Source organism: Oncorhynchus keta, unplaced genomic scaffold, assembly GCF_023373465.1.
Source record: "Oncorhynchus keta strain PuntledgeMale-10-30-2019 unplaced genomic scaffold, Oket_V2 Un_contig_28708_pilon_pilon, whole genome shotgun sequence".
Classification (NCBI taxonomy): Eukaryota; Metazoa; Chordata; class Actinopteri; order Salmoniformes; family Salmonidae; genus Oncorhynchus; species Oncorhynchus keta.
In genome coordinates this window covers 9,659-30,092 of record NW_026286177.1, presented here as the reverse complement: position 1 = coordinate 30,092, position 20,434 = coordinate 9,659, and the positions used below count along the sequence as shown (strand labels likewise).

The window sequence follows — 20,434 nt, the reverse complement described above, 5'->3', positions numbered from 1 at the left end:
TAAACATCCAGAGGACTGAAACCAACCACGACTAGATAAACATCCAGAGGACTGAAACCACGACTAGATAAACATCCAGAGGACTGAAACCAACCACGACTAGATAAACAGCCAGAGGACTGAAACCAACCACGACTAGATAAACATCCAGAGGACTGAAACCAACCACAACTAGATAAACATCCAGAGGACTGAAACCAACCACAACTAGATAAACATCCAGAGGACTGAAACCAACCACGACTAGATAAACAGCCAGAGGACTGAAACCAACCACGACTAGATAAACAGCCAGAGGACTGAAACCAACCACGACTAGATAAACAGCCAGAGGACTGAAACCACGACTAGATAAACATCCAGATGACTGAAACCACAACTAGATAAACATCCAGAGGACTGAAACCAACCACGACTAGATAAACATCCAGAGGACTGAAACCAACCACGACTAGATAAACATCCAGAGGACTGAAACCACGACTAGATAAACATCCAGAGGACTGAAACCAACCACGACTAGATAAACATCCAGAGGACTGAAACCACGACTAGATAAACATCCAGAGGACTGAAACCAACCACGACTAGATAAACATCCAGAGGACTGAAACCAACCACGACTAGATAAACATCCAGAGGACTGAAACCAACCACGACTAGATAAACATCCAGAGGACTGAAACCAACCACAACTAGATAAACATCCAGAGGACTGAAACCAACCACGACTAGATAAACATCCAGAGGACTGAAACCACGACTAGATAAACATCCAGAGGACTGAAACAAAGTTACAAAGTTGTATTTTTAGTTGTCACCCTGAAATGTCCCCTGATGTTGATCCCTGTACGGGGAGCGCAGCCATAATTAACCTCTTATTGCTGCATCCCTTGTTCTCAATTTCAGCCTGAAGACATACCCTAATCTAACTGCCTGTAGCTCAGCCCCAGAGGCAAGGATATGCATATTCTTGGTATCATTTGAATGGAAACATTCTGAAGTTTGTGGAAATGTTAATTGAATATAGGAGAATATAACACAGTAGATCTGGTGGAAGAAAAGAGAAAGAGCATACGTTTTCTGTTTTTATTGTTGTATCATCATCTTTCATATGTACTGGAACAGCCACACAGTCAGATAGGATGCTGGAGATAATTTAGATGGATTAACACAAGAGGGCAACTGTAGGTGTGCAGAGTTTCAGACTGACAACTTCAGGAATGGGTGAGCTACATGACATTTAGCATGAAGTCACCTAGGTGTCCCACACAAGTTGCCCAAATGTACCCAAGTGGCCGAATTGGTGAAATGACCTATAACTATATACAACAGTGCAAATAACTATATACAACTTATCAAAAATCTATTCTAACACACACAAAAAAAATTATAATGTTTTTATTTTTAATATTAGAACAGAATATTTTTTCTGCCTGTGCCATGTCCCATAGCAGTCTCTTTCTGCTACAAAGCAGAGGCAAACTGAACAACTGGTGCAGATGATGGGGGACTTCATGCGACAAAGAACACAACAACGCCTCCATGCTCCGCTCCTTTGTCTCAGAGGTAAAGTCACGCCTGCAGTAATGAACTGTGGTATATGAACACCACTGGAGGCAGGAGTAGAGGCGGCAGAGGTAGAGGCGGCAGAGGAGGAGGCGGCAGAAGTGGAGGCGGCAGAGGAGGAGGCGGCAGAGGTAGAGGCGGCAGAGGAGGAGGCGGCAGAGGAGGAGGCGGCAGAGGAGGAGGCGGCAGAGGTAGAGGCGGCAGAGGTAGAGGCGGCAGAAGTGGAGGCGGCAGAGGAGGAGGCGGCAGAGGTAGAGGCGGCAGAGGAGGAGGCGGCAGAAGTGGAGGCGGCAGAGGAGGAGGCGGCAGAGGTAGAGGCGGCAGAGGAGGAGGCGGCAGAGGTAGAGGCGGCAGAGGTAGAGGCGGCAGAGGTAGAGGCGGCAGAGGTGGAGGCGGCAGAGGAGGAGGCGGCAGAGGAGGAGGCGGCAGAGGAGGAGGCGGTGGAGGTGGCAGAGGAGGAGGCGGCAGAGGTAGAGGCGGCAGAGGAGGAGGCGGCAGAGGTGGAGGCGGCAGAGGTGGCAGAATGTGATGCAGTGGACTTGCTGTAGCCAGCAAGCTCCTTGATGAGCAGCTCCCTGAAGACTAGCTGTGAGATGGGGGGCTGTCCACAGCTCCTGGCCATTTCCTTCTGGAGGATGAAGGAATTCACCACAGCAATGTCAATGAAATTATAAAACAATGTCTTGTACCATTTCTTTGTCTTATGTAGAACATTGTAGTATCCTTTAAGAGCGTCTGACAAGTCTACACCTCCCATGCTCTGGTTGTAGTCCTTGATGGCTGCAGGAATGGGAACATTTTTGGTGGTCCATGCCCCAGTAGCATCCTTCACACGCCTGACGACGTGATCGCCACTGAAGGACTTGTGGATAGTGGAGCACATCGCCACCTCTCTGGTGTCCATCCACTTCACAAACAGCAGGCCATCTTCACGGATCCATCTCATGGTACCCCGATCAGCCCTCTTAGGCATGTCATTCTCCTTGGTTTTCGGAAAGCCCACTCTGTTGGTCCGAATGGTGCCACAAGCCCACACATCCCGCTTCCTCAGGTCTGTGAACAGGGTAGGGTTTGTGTAGAAGTTGTCCACAAAGAGTTTGTAGCCCTTCCCCAGCAGTTGAAAATCCAATAATTCCATTACAGAGTCATAACTCAGTCCTTTACCAGTCGCACACGTGTTCTTCCCCTCATAGACAAAAAAATTGCATGTGTAGGCACACGCAGAATCAGCCAAAACAAACAGTTTGTAACCCCACTTAGTTGGTTTGTTACGCATGTATTGTTTTAGGCCAATTCTGGCCTTTGAGGCTACCATCCTCTCATCTATGGACAAGTTCTGGGCGGGCTGAAAATGGGCCTTGCAGGCTTCAACCATGCTGGAGTAGAGAGGTTTGACTTTGCAGAGCCTGTCAAACCTTGCGGTGCCTTTCCTCCTGTCATTCTCCTCATCAACATCTGGGTCACTGATTTGAAGCGCCCGTGAGATATTTAAAAACCTTGTAGAGGACATGACAGTGCGGGGGAAAGGCAGCTGATAGAGTGTGGCTTTTTTCCAGTAATCCTTTAGGGTTTTTAACTTTACCAGCCCCATGTAAATTACCAGTGAAATGTAGCAGAAAAGGTCTGACCTGGAAATGGGCTTCCATGTCTCTTTCTTGCCTTCCTGCTTCTTAGCTCCGTACTTATTAGTGTTCAACACCAGGGAATCAACAACTGCCGAGGTGAAAAACAACTGAAAAAGTTGCATGGGGCTGTACTTAGAGGTCATGTCCAGCTGAGGACCTGGTGGCCTCTTTGGTCTGAAAATAGGAGGTGGTGGGGCCACATCCTCCTCCAGCACAGAGTGCCAACGACCCTCCGCTCTGCCAGCAGGTTCCACACTTCCCTTCCTCCGCTTCTTTGTCACCGACTTCACACCTCTTGATGGCCGGGTGGGGGTAGGTGTGGTGCCGGAGACAGCAGGGGTCCGGCTGGATGGACCAGCTTCAGTGGGGGATTTGCACCTTGGCAGTATGGGCTCCCAATCAGAATCACTGGGACTGTGAAATGAAGACAAAACAGACACAGATTATATATAGAGTAAGTAAACATCCACTAAGGTGAGGTGTTGTATTTTATCAAACATGGAATGGACATGTAAAAATATATGTAATATATACAGACACACCCACAATGTAGAGCAATGTTTACTTTATACATATGTGTACTTCATATTTCATGTCCTAGTCATATTTTTATATACGGCAAAAAAAAAAACTCAAACAACTCAAATGAATAATATTTGATATTATTCATTTCAAACAACGTTACTCACCAATCCAACACAGAATCCTCTCCATTTAGAGTCAAAAGAATAGTCACTGTCTGGTCATTCACTCACACTATCTCTATCAATCTCATCAATGATATCGTGTAGATCTGTATACTTTGTCTTTGCCTTCGATTTTAAAGATTTACTTGCCATAATTATTCTTTGAAAATGCTCTCAAAACAGAAATGCTGCACGTAACCAGCGTGGCTGCCTCGTAGAGTTTTCAATGGCGAATGGTTGTGTCTATACGCTTGAGTTTCCCACAAACGATAGTCTTCCTGGATAGAACCATCACATGTTGTCGTTTACCTGAGCTCATTGGCTATCTACCCAGCTAGATTTCAAGACGATCAGTGGTCATTGGTCCGAAATACAGTCAATCAACGAAGAACCGATCATATAATTGGTGCGCAATTAGGTCATTGTTTGCCGTGTTCAAATCAGTTCCTTTCGGTCAATATGTTCCAGAAAAGAACCATGAAGGTTGTTTTACTAACAAACAGAGGAATGCAATGAAACCAAACATGACTGGATAAACGTCCGTTTAGAGTAATTACATTGAACGCTACGTCGAACGACACGGAATTTACGACAAGCCGTTTACAAAATGTTTCCTGTTAGGCTGTAAAAATGGATTATATCGAACAAAACGACACTATTGTTTTGTCGTGACCTTTAGTGTTGCCAAAAGAAGAAGATCTTCAAAAGGTAATTGATGAATTTTATTGCTATTTCTGATCGATAATTGCACTTGCAGTAAAGCTTTTTGAATTCTGACATGGTGGCTAGAATAACCAGAGGTTTAGCTTTCATTTGGTGTATTGCACTTCTGATTTAATTTATATAATTTATAATAATGACATTTCGGGCAATTTTTGTTGAAATGTTTCCCTAGAGGAACGTCTGTCCTAGACAGGTTTTTAAACTGTCTGCTACTCAGGTCCATAAGCTAGGGTATGCATATAATTAGTAGATTTGGGTAGAAAACTAAAGTTTCCAAAACGTAAAATAATGTCTGCGAGTATAACAGAATGGATATGGCAGGTGAAAACGAGGAAAATCCAACCAGGAAGTACTATTATTTTGAAAGGCTGTTTTTCCATTGAAAGTCTATCCACCAAACAAAGACTTAGGACCCAGTTCACGAGCTCTATGGCTTCCTCTACATGTGACCTGTGTTTAGGCATTGTCTCAGGCTTTTACTCCGAAAAATGAGGGCGATACAGCACTTAAATGAGAGGACAGTGGAAATTTCCAGACATGAGCCAAGAGCGTCTTTCTTGTTTCTCCTTTTCTATTAACAAAGCCTTTCTCCGGTTGAAATATTATTTAATTATTTATGACAAAAACAACCTGACGATTGAAGATGTCCCTTGGGGGTATCCATACCTATGTAGGACATGCGAGGGTTAGGTTAATAAACAGGCTGGAGCTAGAACCTCGTTGTCGCGCGTCCTTATTTTAGATCATACTACAGTTTGACATGTTTCTACAAACTTTTATTGTACTTAAAAAAAAAATTGTCTGGACTTTGTGCCCGCACCTTGTGCTAAACGTGCGAACAAAAGGGGGGTTTTTGGTCATAAAGAGGGACATTATCGAACATTTATTGTTTAACATGGAGACCTGGGAGTGCCACCAGACGATCAGAGGTAAGTGATTAATTTTAATCACCATTTCTGAATTTTGTGACACCTCTCCTTGGTTGGAAAATGGCTGTATGGTTCTGTGGCTAGGGGTTGACCTAACAACTGTTTGGTGTGCTTTCGCCATAAAGCCTATTTGAAACAGCACAATATGGCTGGATTTATAACAAGTTTATCTTTAAAATGGTGTATAATACTTGTATGTTTGAGGACTTTTAATTATGGGATTTCTGTTGTTTTTAATCTGGCGCCCTGCAATTTCACTGGCTGTTGTCGAGGTGGGACGCACTTGTACCAGAGAGGTTAACAAGACATTTGTGGAGTGGTTGAAAAACGAGTTTTAAGGACTCCAAACTAAGTGTATGTAAACTTTGACTGTGTGTGTGTGTGTATATATATAAATAAATATGCAACCATTTAAACAACTGCATTAGCATGAGAAGTAAAAACTTGTTTTACTTACTGATCTAAAAGTGGATCTTTTCCTTCCAAAAACATTTCTTCCGCGCTGGAATCAAAACTCTGGTCACTTACAGAGTCCTCATCCATTCCTTCTGTGTCACTCTCCTGGTCAATTTCTGCAATAATATCATCAAAATGATTATACTTGGACTGAGATTTAGCTTTTCCACTTAGTAACCATGTTTAACTTTTTCCAGACTTGAGAAGTCTGTAGAAGAGAACGAACTGCTGTGAAACGTAAACTACCCTGCTTCTGGTTTCCTTTCACCAGAGAATGGAACTCTGTTGTGCACAGCTCCAGCATGATGGCTGTTTGTCCTACAAAGAGAATGGAACTCTGTTGTGCACAGCTCCAGCATGATGGCTGTTTGTCCTACAAAGAGAATGGAACTCTGTTGTGCACAGCTCTAGCATGATGGCTGTTTGTCCTACAAAGAGAATGGAACTCTGTTGTGCACAGCTCTAGCATGATGGCTGTTTGTCCTACAAAGAGAATGGAACTCTGTTGTGCACAGCTCTAGCATGATGGCTGTTTGTCCTACAAAGAGAATGGAACTCTGTTGTGCACAGCTCTAGCATGATGGCTGTTTGTCCTACAAAAGAGAATGGAACTCTGTTGTGCACAGCTCTAGCATGATGGCTGTTTGTCCTACAAAGAGAATGGAACTCTGTTGTGCACAGCTCTAGCATGATGGCTGTTTGTCCTACAAAGAGAATGGAACTCTGTTGTGCACAGCTCTAGCATGATGGCTGTTTGTCCTACAAAGAGAATGGAACTCTGTTGTGCACAGCTCTAGCATGATGGCTGTTTGTCCTACAAAGAGAATGGAACTCTGTTGTGCACAGCTCTAGCATGATGGCTGTTTGTCCTACAAAGAGAATGGAACTCTGTTGTGCACAGCTCTAGCATGATGGCTGTTTGTCCTACAAAGAGAATGAACTCTGTTGTGCACAGCTCTAGCATGATGGCTGTTTGTCCTACAAAGAGAATGGAACTCTGTTGTGCACAGCTCTAGCATGATGGCTGTTTGTCCTACAAAGAGAATGGAACTCTGTTGTGCACAGCTCTAGCATGATGGCTGTTTGTCCTACAAAGAGAATGAACTCTGTTGTGCACAGCTCCAGCATGATGGCTGTTTGTCCTACAAAGAGAATGGAACTCTGTTGTGCACAGCTCTAGCATGATGGCTGTTTGTCCTACAAAGAGAATGAACTCTGTTGTGCACAGCTCTAGCATGATGGCTGTTTGTCCTACAAAGAGAATGGAACTCTGTTGTGCACAGCTCCAGCATGATGGCTGTTTGTCCTACAAACTGCGTTCACATACTGCTGTAAATCCCAGCTCATTGGCTATCTAGCTAGGTTTCAAAACGATAGGTGGTCATTGGTCCAAGAACCTTCATGGGCTAATTCAGGTCTTGTATAGCCAATACGTAATGTAGAATTATGAAACATGTTTGGTTGCCTTCTAGAGTGTCTGAGGATTGCACAGAAACTGAACTTGACCGTGTTAAGCTATGTTTGATTGCTGACAAAATTTGATTTCATAAAATTGTTTTGTTGCAAGTTGAAAGAGTCGTAATTCATGCAGAATGCTGTTTACAACACGGATTGTTAGGATATACATGTCCTTTTGTTAGTTAAAATAACATTACATTTATCATAAAACTTTCCACACTGAGAGCAGTGGTAAGGCTTCTCCCCTGTGTGTATTCTCTCATGTTGTTTCAGGCCCCCTAACTTGTTAAAACACTTTCCACACTGAGAGCAGTGGTAAGGCTTCTCCCTGTGTGTATTCTCTCGTGTTGTTTCAGCTCCCCTGACCGGTTGAAACACTTGCCACACTGGGAGCAGTGGTAAGGCTTCTCTCCTGTGTGTATTAGCTCATGAGCTTTCAGGTGTCCTGACAGACTGAAACACCTTCCACACTGGGAGCAGTGGTAAGGCTTCTCCCCGTGTGTATTCTCTCATGTTGTTTCAGGTCCCATAACCGGTAACAACCCTTTCCACAGTGGGAGCAATGGTAAGGCTTCTCTCCTGTGTGTATTCTTTCGTGTTTTTTCAGATCAACTGACCGTTTGAAGCACTTTCCACACTGGGAGCAGTGGTAAGGCTTCTCCCCTGTGTGTATTATTAGCTCATGAGTTTTCAGGTGTCCTGACTGGTTGAAACACTTTCCACACTGGGAGCAGCGATAAGGCTTCTCCCTGTGTGTATTCTCTCATGTTGTTTCAGATCCCCTGACAGGTTAAAACACTTGCCACACTGAGAGCAGTGGTAAGGCTTCTCCCTGTGTGTATTCTCTTGTGTTGTTTCAGATTCCCTGACCAGGTGAAAAACTTTCCACATTGGGAGCAGTGGTAAGGCTTCTGCCCTGTGTGTATTCTCTCATGTTGTTTCAGGTCCCCTGACTGGTTAAAACACTTGCCACACTGCGAGCAGTGATAAGGCTTCTCCCCTGTGTGTATTCTTTCATGTTTTTTCAGACCCCCTGACCGGCTGAAACACTTTCCACACTGCGAGCAGTGGTAAGGCTTCTCCCAGTGTGTATTCTCTCATGCTGTTTCAGGTCCCCTAACCAGTTACTACCCTTTCCACAGTAGGAGCACTGGTGTCTTCTTGCTGGTTTGGACGTCCCTGGCTCTGGTTCCTCTGAGTCTGGACTTTCTCCTGCCAAAGACAGTGTGTTTTTTAAAATAGAGACCCGAATGAAACCTCCACATGATAAAACGGCCTTGCTACGAGAGTAAATCCTAATCAGATCCCTCAATAACCTAAGGCCAGTTTTAACAATCTTAGTGTGATTTTAAAATGAATGTAGAGTTTCCTGGTAATTACTGATAATGTTTACACTACTTATTTATTCATTCTGAATATGAATGTACACTGCTCAAAAAAATAACGGGAACACTAAAATAACACATCCTAGATCTGAATGATCTTTACATAGTTGAATGTGCTGACAACAGAATCACTCAAAAATCAATGGAAATCAAATTTATCAACCCATGGAGATCTGGATTTGGAGTCACACTCCAAATTAAAGTGGAAAACCACAATGCAGGCTGATCCAACTTTGATGTAATGTCCTTAAAACAAGTCACAATGAGGCTCAGTAGTGTGTGTGGCCTCCACGTGCCTGACCTCCCTACAATGCCTGGGCATGCTCCTGATGAGGTGGCGGATGGTCTCCTGAGGAATCTCCTCCCAGACCTGGACTAAAGCATCCGCCAACTCCTGGACAGTCTGTGGTGCAACGTGGCCTTGGTGGATGGAGCGAGACATGATGTCCCAGATGTGCTCAATTGGATTCAGGTCTGGGGAACGGGCGGGCCATCCATAGCATCAATGCCTTCCTCTTGCAGGAACTGCTGACACACTCCAGCCACATGAGGTCTAGCATTGTCTTGCATTAAGAGGAACCCAGGGCCAACCGCAACAGCATATGGTCTCACAAGGGGGTCTGAGGATCTCATCTCGGTACCTAATGGCAGTCAGGCTACCTCTGGCGAGCACATGGAGGGCTGTACGGCCCCCAAAGAAATGCCACCCCACACCATGACTGACCCACCGCCAAACCGGTCATGCTGGAGGATGTTGCAGGCAGCAGAACGTTCTCCACGGCGTCTCCAGACTCTGTCACATGTGCTCAGTGTGAACCTGCTTTCATCTTTGAAGAGCACAGGGGGCCAGTGGCGAATTTGCCAGTCTTGGCAAATGCCAAACGTCCTGCATGGTATTGGGCTGCAAGCACAACCCCCACCTGTGGACGTCGGGCCCTCATACCACCCTCATGGAGTCTGTTTCTGACCGTTTGAGCAGACACACGGACATTTGTGGCCTGCTGGAGGTCATTTTGCAGGGCTCTGGCAGTGCTCCTCCTGCTCCTCCTTGCACAAAGGCGGAGGTAGGGGTCCTGTTGCTGGGTTGTTGCTGAGAAGTGGTCTGTGGTCCCCACCTACAGAACCACTCCTTTATTGGGGGTGTCTTGCTAATTGACTATAATTTACACCTGTTGTCTATTCCATTTGCACAACAGCATGTGAAATTTCATTGTCAATCAGTGTCGCTTCCTAAGTGGACAGTTTGATTTCACAGAAGTGTGATTGACTTGGAGTTACATTGTGTTGTTTCAGTGTTCCCTCTATTGTTTTGAGCAGTGTTTATAACTTTCCTAGATGTATGATACAGAATGCGACCGACAGTCATGGCCAATAGTTTTGAGATTGAAAAATATTACTTTCCACAAAGTTTGCTGCTTCAGTGTCTTTAGATATTTTAGTCAGATGTTACTATGGAATGATGAAGTATAATTACAAGCATTTCATAAGTGTCAAAGGCTGTTATTTACAATGACATGAAGTTGATGCAGAGTCAATATTTGCAGTGTTGACCCTTCTTTTTCAAGACCTCTGTAATCCACCCTGGCATGCTGTCAATTAACTTCTGGGCCACATCCTGACTGATGGCAGCCCATTCTTGCATAATCAATGCTTGGATTTTGTCAGAATTTGTGGGTTTTTGTTTGTCCACCCGCCTCTTGATGATTGACCACAAGTTCTCAATGGGATTAAGGTCTGGGAGTTTCCTGGCCATGGACCCAAAATATTGACGTTTTGTTACCCGAGCCACTTAGTTATCACTTTTTCCTTATGGCAAGGTGCTCCATCTTGCCGGAAAAGGCATTGCTCGTCACCGAACTGTTCCTGGATGGTTGGGAGAAGTTGCTCTCGGAGGATGTGTTGGTACCATTCTTTATTCATGGCTGTGTTCTTAGGCAACATTGTGAGTGACCCCACTCCCTTGGCTGAGAAGCAACCCCACACATGAATGGTCTCAGGATGCTTTACTGTTGGCATGACACAGGACTGATGGTAGCGCTCACCTTGTCTTCTCCGGACAAGCTTTTTCCGGATGCCCTAAACATTCGGAAAGGGGATTCATCAGAGAAAATGACTTTACCTCAGTCCTCAGCAGTCCAATCCCTGTAACATTTACAGAATATCAGTCTGTCCCTGATGTTTTTCCTGGAGAGAAGTGGCTTCTTTGCAGATGCACTCACACTTGCCTGCTGCAATTCCTGAGCAAGCTCTGTACTGGTGGTGCCCCGATCCCGCAGCTGAATTAACATTAGGAGACGGTCCTGGCACTTGCTGGACTTTCTTGGGTGGCCTGAAGCCTTCTTCACAACAATTGAACCGCTCTCCTTGAAGTTCTTGATGATCCGATAAATGGTTGATTTAGGTGCAATCTTACTGGCAGCTATATCTTTGCCTGTGAAGACCTTTTTTTGTGCAAAGCATTGATGACGGCACGTGTGTCCTTGCAGGTAACCGTGGGCGACATATGAAAAACAATGATTCCAAGCACCACCCTCCTTTTGAAGCTTACAGTTTTTTTTTTTGGGGGGTTCAGTTCATTTGCATGGCAAAGAGGGACTTTGCAATTCATCTGATCACTCTTCATAACATTCTGGAGTATATGCAAATTGCCATCATACAAACTGAGGCAGCAGACTGTGAAAATTAACATTTGTGTCATTCTCAAAACTTTTGGCCACGACTGTACACACTTCCTTAAACACAAAATAAGTCAATAAGTCATTTTAAGAAATCAAGTGAAATATCTGGAAAGATGTTCCTCAAACTGATAGTAACTACAATAAACAAATTATAAAACGCAACATGTGAAGTGTTGGATGTTTAATGAGCTGAAAAAAAGATTGCAGAATTTTTTACATCCCTGTTAGTTAACATTTATTCTCTGCCAAGATAATCCATCCACCTGACAGGTGTGGCATATCAAGAAGCTGATTGAACAGCTTGATTATTACACAGGTGCACCTTGTGCTGGGGAAAATAAAAGGCCACTAAAATGTGCAGTTTTGTCACAACGCCACAAATGTCTCAGAGGGAGCGTGCAATTGGCATGCTGACTGCAGGAATGTCCATTTTTATATATATATATTTTTACATTGGAGACAGACTCAAAGCACATCAGTAACAAGACAAAGTCCTGAAAAAGATCTGTACATTTTTTTGCTGAGTTTATTTTGTGTATGTTGAAAAGTTTTTTTTTTTCTTCTCAAACATAAATAAACAACTCCAGGTGAAAGACAAAAAAGGCCATAGCTGTAATAAAATAACAAATTAACTGGCAAAGCAGCAGAGTGAGGCCCGTATCCAGCAACGTCACGAGTCACGTTTTTGCAGCTGTTTCAGTACAGCACTACAGGGAGAGAGAGGGAGAGCAGCTGTTTCAGTACAGCACTACAGGGAGAGAGAGGGAGAGCAGCTGTTTCAGTACAGCACTACAGGGAGAGAGAGTGGGAGCAGCTGTTTCAGTACAGCACTACAGGGAGAGAGAATCCACGGGACTAGTTTCAATGTATGGAATCACCTAAGAGTTTCTGGATTTTGGGTAAACTTCTCCTTTAAAGCATCAGACTCCATAGTAATTCATCATTAGATGCTACAGTCCTCCTTTAAGACTCCATAAGGTTTCATCATTAGATTCTACAGTCCTCATTTAAGACTCCATAAGGTTTCATCATTAGATGCTATAGTCCTCCTTTAAGACTCCATAATGTTTCATCATTAGATGCTATAGTCCTCCTTTAAGACTCCATAAGGTTTCATCATTAGATGCTATAGTCCTCCTTTAAGACTCCATAAGGTTTCATCATTAGATTCTACAGTCCTCATTTAAGACTCCATAATGTTTCATCATTAGATGCTACAGTCCTCCTTAAAGACTCCATGTTTCGAATGTGTTTTAAAGCGCTACTCTATCTATTCTACTCTCATCCTTTCAGTTTTAATAATATTTAATAATAATAATAATAATAATGTTACAACAGGTAATAACTAACTTTAAGAACTAGGGTCAATTCCTACCTGGCGCCCCAACAACATATTTCTTTACCCCCCTCTAACAATAAGCTACAGAATTAGTATAGTAGGCCATGTAATTTAAGGTAATCTGAAATATTTAGGACTGACTTATTCCTTGCCACCCATTCTGAAACTCACTGCAGCTCTTTGTAAGTGTTGCTGTCATTTCAGTTTCCGTGGTAGCTGACGTGTACAGTGTTGAGTCATCCGCATACAGACACACTGGCTTTACTCAAATGTCGTTGGTAAAGATTGAAAAAGGTAGGTGCCAAACAGCTGCCCTGGGGAATTCCTGATTCTACCTTGATTGTGTTGTACAGGCTTCCATTAAAGAACACTCTCTGTGTTCTGTTAGACAGGTAGCTCTGGGGTGGCAGGTAGCCTAGTGGTTAGAGCGGTAGGCCAGTAACCAAAAGGTTGCTGGATCTTATCCCCGAGATGACAAGGTAAAACTCTGTCCTTCTGCCCCTGAACAAGGCAGTTGGCCTAGGAACAGTGGGTTGTCATTGAAAATAAGAATTTGTTCTTAACTGACTTGCCTTGTTAAATAAAGATTACTTAAAAAAAAAAAAGCTCTTTATCCACAATATAGCAGGGGGTGTAAAGCCATACATTTTTTTTCAGCGGCAGACTATGATCGATAATGTCAAAAGACGCACTGAAGTCTAGCAAAACAGCCCAAACAATATTTTTATCGTCATCAATTTCTCTCAGCCAATCAGTCATTTTTAAGTGCTGTGTTTATTGAATGTCCTTCCCTATAAGCCTGATCACAGCTTTCCTCAGTATTAGTTCATTAATTAACAGTGTCTAGAGTTTAGTTTGCCTGTTCAACAGTCTTGTAAAGATAGGGGGGTTGACTGGGACAGGCAATGTAATATCCATAATGTTTTAAGGATAAGTTTTTGTAAAACAAGCACCTTACATTGGATCATCTTGAAATTTTCTCTCTAAAGCTAACTTTCATCAAGGTTTTATATGGTCAATTGGTTTCTCTCTTTTCATTGGCAGAATCCTTTTTCAGTGTTATGATATTCATAACATCCATATACACCAGTCTATCTTCCTGTCAACTAACAGAACTCTGCTGGTTGTCCTGGTCACAGATACCAGTGGGCAGATCTATTGTATTTGTTCAAACTAAACTACAGCACTTACTTTGATGAGTCAAATCTGATCCTTTCATCTCTTCTCCTCCTCTCACAGTTCCACTCAGCCCCATTGTTTTCCTGCAGTCCACCAGCAGCACAGACAACCTCTTCATACCCAGCAGTAAGGTGCTACCAGGAGAGGCACGACACATGGACTCCGGGAGGGTGGAAGGGCTAGCGTTGTCCTGGTAACCATACAGAGGGGACACAGACACATATCATTATGGATGCTGATGTCACTGTTGTCATAAAGTGCTTTACAGAAACCCAGCCCAGACCCAGATAGAGCAAGCTGTATGCTAGACCAGACCAAGCTGTATGCTAGACCAGACCAAGCTGTACCATCTGGTGTTCTGATCTGGAGAGACTCTTCTCTGCCTCGTCAGCATCAGGATGTTGTTGAGGCTCCGCAGAGGATCCACCATAGTCATGTCTCTCTTCTGTGTGAATGAGAACATCAAACAGATGGTAAACTTATGATATTCTATTGCAATCACAGGGTCTTACAAGAGGCATGAATATGTCTAAAAAGGGCCTAAAATGGCCACTTTCATCTTGATTTCCTAAAAGAAATACTTGTGATGCAAATGTAAAAGGGTTGTTCCACAAAATGGGTGCCTTTTTTATATTTTAAGTGGAACATACGCAGCCATATTGAATTTTAAAAGACTGTTATACTAGATGAGGAGAACTTTAATGTCGACCACATGGAGAATTCAATACATCCAATTGAAAAGTCCCAAAAGTATATGAACCAATGGCAGATCGACCATTTAACAATTCCTACAGTAAGAATGCCCATTAAAAAACCCATATTAGTTCAACAACTGCATAGTTTGTGTCCCTGTTTTTAAGACAGTACTCACTGGTGTCAATCGGATCTTCTGTCTCCTCCTTTTTCACTCTCAAAACGTCTTCCTCCTTCACGTTTATTAAGATAGCATCCTCTTCCTCACTAAAAGGTTCTTTCTCTTCTTTCACTATAACAGCCTCCTCTTCCTCCTTTTTCATTCTGAAAGATTCTTTCTCCGTAAAGCAGACCTCATCTTCATTAGCAAGGAGGAGTAGTTCAGTGAGCTCATGGCTAGCATTAGCGACTAGCCTAGTGCTAACCTCAGTATCAATCTTTAACAAGTTTGCAAATTGAACAAGCACATTAGGTTAAAGTTCACCAGTAGATACGTCAACCGAAATTTGTCTAAAACACTGAGATTAGCTCATGTACAATAACATGGTCTAAAGAATCAATCTTTCAGTTTTATATTGTATAGCAGGCTACCGAGATGGTTGAAAGAGTTGGCGCCTTGTTGTTCCTGAAGAAGCGTCCCGTCCAGTCCATTATACGTCACGCAAGAAGCATCACCTGAAAGACGCACATCGCCATCTGCTGGCTGGAGTGGGTAACGCAGTTTGGAAACAATAGGTACTACACTTTTTGTATTGGAAAGAACGTCATAATAATTTAACAATAAACAGATATATTTTCTCTTACGTCTTACAAATAATACTTTCCTGTACACAGACGTAGAAGCTTAATATGAATATGTAGATGATGAATAAATACTTCTACGAATAGGTAGTGTGTTAAAACACATTTCTGTTAATACTCTGTTCATTTTTCACATTCGTTTTTATTAGATGTGACCATACTTTTCCCTTAAAGCCACGCTCTATAAGATACAAATCATACTGTAAACAATAGAGCAAATGAAGCTTAAAAAATTAAGCTTAAAATGAATCCCTCGACTCACCTGTGTCCCCGCACATTGACTTTGTTCCGGTATCTCCTGTATATACCCTCCACATTGACTCTGTTCCGGTACCTCCTGTATATACCCTCCACATTGACTCTGTTCCGGTACCTCCTGTATATACCCTCCACATTGACTCTGTTCCGGTACCTCCTGTATATAGCCTCCACATTGACTCTGTACTGGTACCTCCTGTATATAGCCTCCACATTGACTCTGTACTGGTACCTCCTGTATATGGCCTCCACATTGACTCTGTACCGGTAATACCTGTATATGGCCTCCACATTGACTCTGTACCGGTACCTCCTGTATATAGCCTCCACATTGACTCTGTACCGGTAATACCTGTATATAGCCTCCACATTGACTCTGTACCGGTAATACCTGTATATGGCCTCCACATTGACTCTGTACCGGTAATACCTGTATATAGCCTCCACATTGACTCTGTACCGGTAATACCTGTATATAGCCTCCACATTGACTCTGTACCGGTAATACCTGTATATAGCCTCCACATTGACTCTGTACCGGTAATACCTGTATATGGCCTCCACATTGACTCTGTACCGGTAATACCTGTATATAGCCTCCACATTGACTCTGTACTGGTAATACCTGTATACAGCCTCGCTACTATTATTTTACTGCTTCTCTTTAACATAAATTATTTGTATTTTATACATAACACTTATTTTTCTTAAAACTGCATTGTTGGTTAATTAAGGGCTTGTAGTAAGTATTTCACTTGTATTTTGATTTCATTCATACATTTCTTACATTAATTTATTAATATAGAAAATATAAATATTGAAAATATAAATGTTTAGATTTTTTACATATATTGTTGAATATAATATACTTTAATGGTATATTAGTTCCAGGATCTCTGCTAGTGTTAAAGTTATGGGCAATTTAATACAGAGAAATTAGCATAGTAGGACATGAAACTTAAGGTTACCTAACATAACCCCTGTTCTATGATATTATAAGCCTCGTTAGGGGCGGAGTCTAGGGAGATCCAATCAAACAACGTCTGTCAAGCAACAGCTAATAGCAGATGACTCCACTTCCTAAATAGGGCCATAGTCTCTCCCGTCTTCACATCTAAGTAGATGTTTGCCTTCCATGTGTGAAAGGTAACCTGGTCAACTACCAACTACCATGGAGCTCATATACTTTCACCTGCTGAATATTATAGAATCAGGGTTCTGTTAGGTAACCTGGTGAATATTAAAGAATCAGGGTTCTGTTAGGTAACCTGGTGAATATTATAGAATCAGGGTTCTGTTAGGTAACCTGGTGAATATCATAGAATCAGGGTTCTGTTAGGTAACCTGGTGAATATTATAGAATCAGGGTTCTGTTAGGTAACCTGGTGAATATTATAGAATCAGGGTTCTGTTAGGTAACCTGGTGAATATCATAGAATCAGCGTTCTGTTAGGTAACCTGGTGAATATCATAGAATCAGGGTTCTGTTAGTTAACCTGGTGAATATCATAGAATCAGGGTTCTGTTAGGTAACCTGGTGAATATCATATAATTAGCGTTCTGTTAGGTAACCTGGTGAATATTATAGAATCAGGGTTCTGTTAGGTAACCTGGTGAATATCATAGAATCAGGGTTCTGTTAGGTAACCTGGTGAATATCATAGAACCAGGGTTCTGTTAGGTAACCTGGTGAATGTCATAGAACCAGGATTCTGTTAGGTAACCTGGTGAATATCATAGAATCAGGGTTCTGTTAGGTAACCTGGTGAATATTATAGAATCAGGGTTCTGTTAGGTAACCTGGTGAGTATTATAGAATCAGGGTTCTGTTAGGTAACCTGGTGAATATCATAGAATCAGGGTTCTGTTAGGTAACCTGGTAAGTAATATAGAATCAGGGTTCTGTTAGGTAACCTGGTGAATATCATAGAATCAGGGTTCTGTTTGGTAACCTTCCGTTCTATTTCAATGACTTGTTAGTCTCTCACTTTGGGGATATAGTCAACAACCATAGAGCTCATATACTCTCTGATGCCAAGTCTAGACAGGATCATCCCTCAGAGGTCCCCACTCTACTCACCGTAGGTACACTTCAACTGTGAGAGACGGAATCTAACTGACATAACGGCCCTTAGCATCATCTCCATCGCACGTTCAACATCGGCACTCTTCACACAGAACAGCTTCACTGACGTGATTGTCTCATGGAGGCCTTTGTAAAGCTCCTGTGCATCGCTGACATAACGGCCCTCAGCCACCAACCTGTCTGCCGTTCTCTTCAACGTTCATGATGTGGACTTAGTGGTCAAGTTCCTCAGTGCTCCGTTCCTCTCCTTGCTTCTTTTGTATGCTGTTCTCCACTGTTTACACTTCTGATGCTGGTCTCTCTCATTTAATAAATCACTGATCTTTTCTTTTTCCCCCTGAATCAACATTCCTTTTCCATCTCTCTCTCAAGGTACTGTTCCCTTTTTACTGGGTCAGCATTGTGACGTGCTAGACACTGCCTTTGTCGTTCTGCTGCTGATGTGGGTGCCCTCATTCCCTAGATGTTTCAATGGAATAACGTTAAATCAAAGATTCTTATAATATACACATGTATACACTATAATCATTGAGTCATTTAGGATCCAGAGCAACTTAAAGGAACAACTGAAGAGCCTTGACCAACTCTCCTACCACCAGGCTACCTGCCTTAAAATATATATTCTGTTCACATGGAACACATTACAGCATGTTTTATAAGTGAATATAAACAATATATAATGTATAATATATTCAATTATTAATTTGTTTAGATGCAATACTCATAAATAAAGTAAATAACTCAACCCTGTCACAGGTTTACAACCCGTTACATGTAGACTGAGGGACAGAGCTACATGGTGTGATTTTAATCAATAATCATGCATTTATTTGATAAAAATACTTTCTCAACAAAATAACACAAATGTATGTTTGCATTCAATTATGTGCACATTTTAATATTAATTTCCCAAGTAAAAATGAATTGAAACGCCTGGGGGACATATAAAAAATATATGATTTTGTAATTAATAAAGTTTAAATTCATTCTATATTTATTTCAATTCATTATACTGGACATTTCAATTTATATACAAAATCAGTCAGTGGGACTGAAATATTACCAGAGCTCAAGAATGACCCAAATACTGTTAGAATAGAAATGGTTTTCTCTGTCTGTTATTTTTTCACATCTAAATGTGGCCATACAACTCCCTTAAAGTGAAGGTAGCTAAATGTAACCACATGTAACATATGGATCTGCATTAGTATAGCATCACAAGTCCCAATGCAAAGTTACACCTCTTTTCTATTTTTCCACTACATAAAACCGATCAGAATTGCAAAGAATGCCGAAGTCATGTCAGAATTGTTTTTTTTACAGGCTGTGAAGTAATATGGAGGACCCGGCTAGCCAGCCTATCCCTACAATGTAAACTCTGACAGAAATATCTTCAAATAGATCACATCAAATTAAACCAAATCGTGTGCACTCATGACTAGTGGTTGTCTGTCATAGTTGAAGTGTATCTATGATGAAAATGACAGGCCTCTCTCATCTTTTTAAGTGGGAGAACTTGCACAATTGGTGGCTGACTAAATACTTTTTTGCCCCACTGTATATATATTTATACACAGTGGGGAGAACAAGTATATGATACACTGTCAATTTTGCAGGTTTTCCTACTTACAAAGCATGTAGAAAAGCATGTAGAAAAGCATGTAGAAAAGCATGTAGAAAAGTATGTAGAAAAGCATGTAGGGGTCTGTCATGTTTATCATAGATACACTTCAACTGTGAGAGACGGAATCTAAAACAAAAATCCAGAAAATCACATTGTATGATTTTGTGAGTACACCCCTCACATTTTTGTAAATATTTGAGTAAATCTTTTCATGTGACAACACTGAATAAATTACACATTGCTACAATGTAAAGTAGTGAGAGTACAGCTTGTATAACAGTGTAAATTTGCTGTCCCCTCAAAATAACTCAACACACAGCCATTCATGTCTAAACCACTGGCAACAAAAGTGAGTACACCCCTAAGTGAAAATGTCCAAATTGGGCCCAAAGTGTCAATATTTTGTGTGGCCACCATCATTTTCCAGCATGGAGTACACGTCCTGGTAATCAGTCTGGCCCTGCGTTGTGATCTGAGGACCCATGCCAAACCTTTTCAGTCTCCTAAGGGGGAATAGGTTTTGTCGTGCCCTCTTTATATAGCCAAATTATTTTTCACCCAGGAAGCTCCGGTAAACATTGGTTGTTGTGCACTGCTGCCACTACCAGGCCTGGAGTCCATTTTGACTTTGTTTTGATAGCGAGCTGTGTTAGCGAGCTGTGTTAGCGAGCTGTGTTAGCGAGCTTGCAGGGCAAGGGGAACCACTACTTCAAGGTCTCAGAGCAAGTGACGTCACCGATTGAAATGCTATTTAGCGCGCACCGCTAACTAAGCTAGCAGTTTCACATCCGTTACACCTACTGATCAACCTGTTGTGTGTATTGAACATTCGTATTGGACTGTAGCAGCTGGCTAACTGGCTACTGATCACGACGCCAGGACAGCGGAGTCAATCACCACCTTCCGGAGACACCTGAAACCCCACCTCTTTAAGGAATACCTAGG

The 20,434-nt window shown here is 42.3% G+C and overlaps 1 protein-coding gene across 1 annotated transcript; it reads right to left on the bottom strand.

Moving 5' to 3' along the window:
- Window positions 1-757: 757 nt before the first annotated feature.
- LOC127923185 (uncharacterized) lies at window positions 758-15,488 on the bottom strand. The gene is made up of 6 exons (XM_052507133.1): window positions 14,899-15,488; window positions 14,375-14,472; window positions 14,040-14,217; window positions 8,578-8,658; window positions 5,990-6,104; window positions 758-3,608 (listed from the first exon to the last, which is right to left on the bottom strand). The coding sequence occupies exons 1-6, from the start codon at window positions 15,041-15,043 to the stop codon at window positions 1,391-1,393; spliced, it is 2,835 nt and encodes a 944-aa protein (XP_052363093.1). The 5' UTR covers window positions 15,044-15,488; the 3' UTR covers window positions 758-1,390.
- Window positions 15,489-20,434: the final 4,946 nt, after the last annotated feature.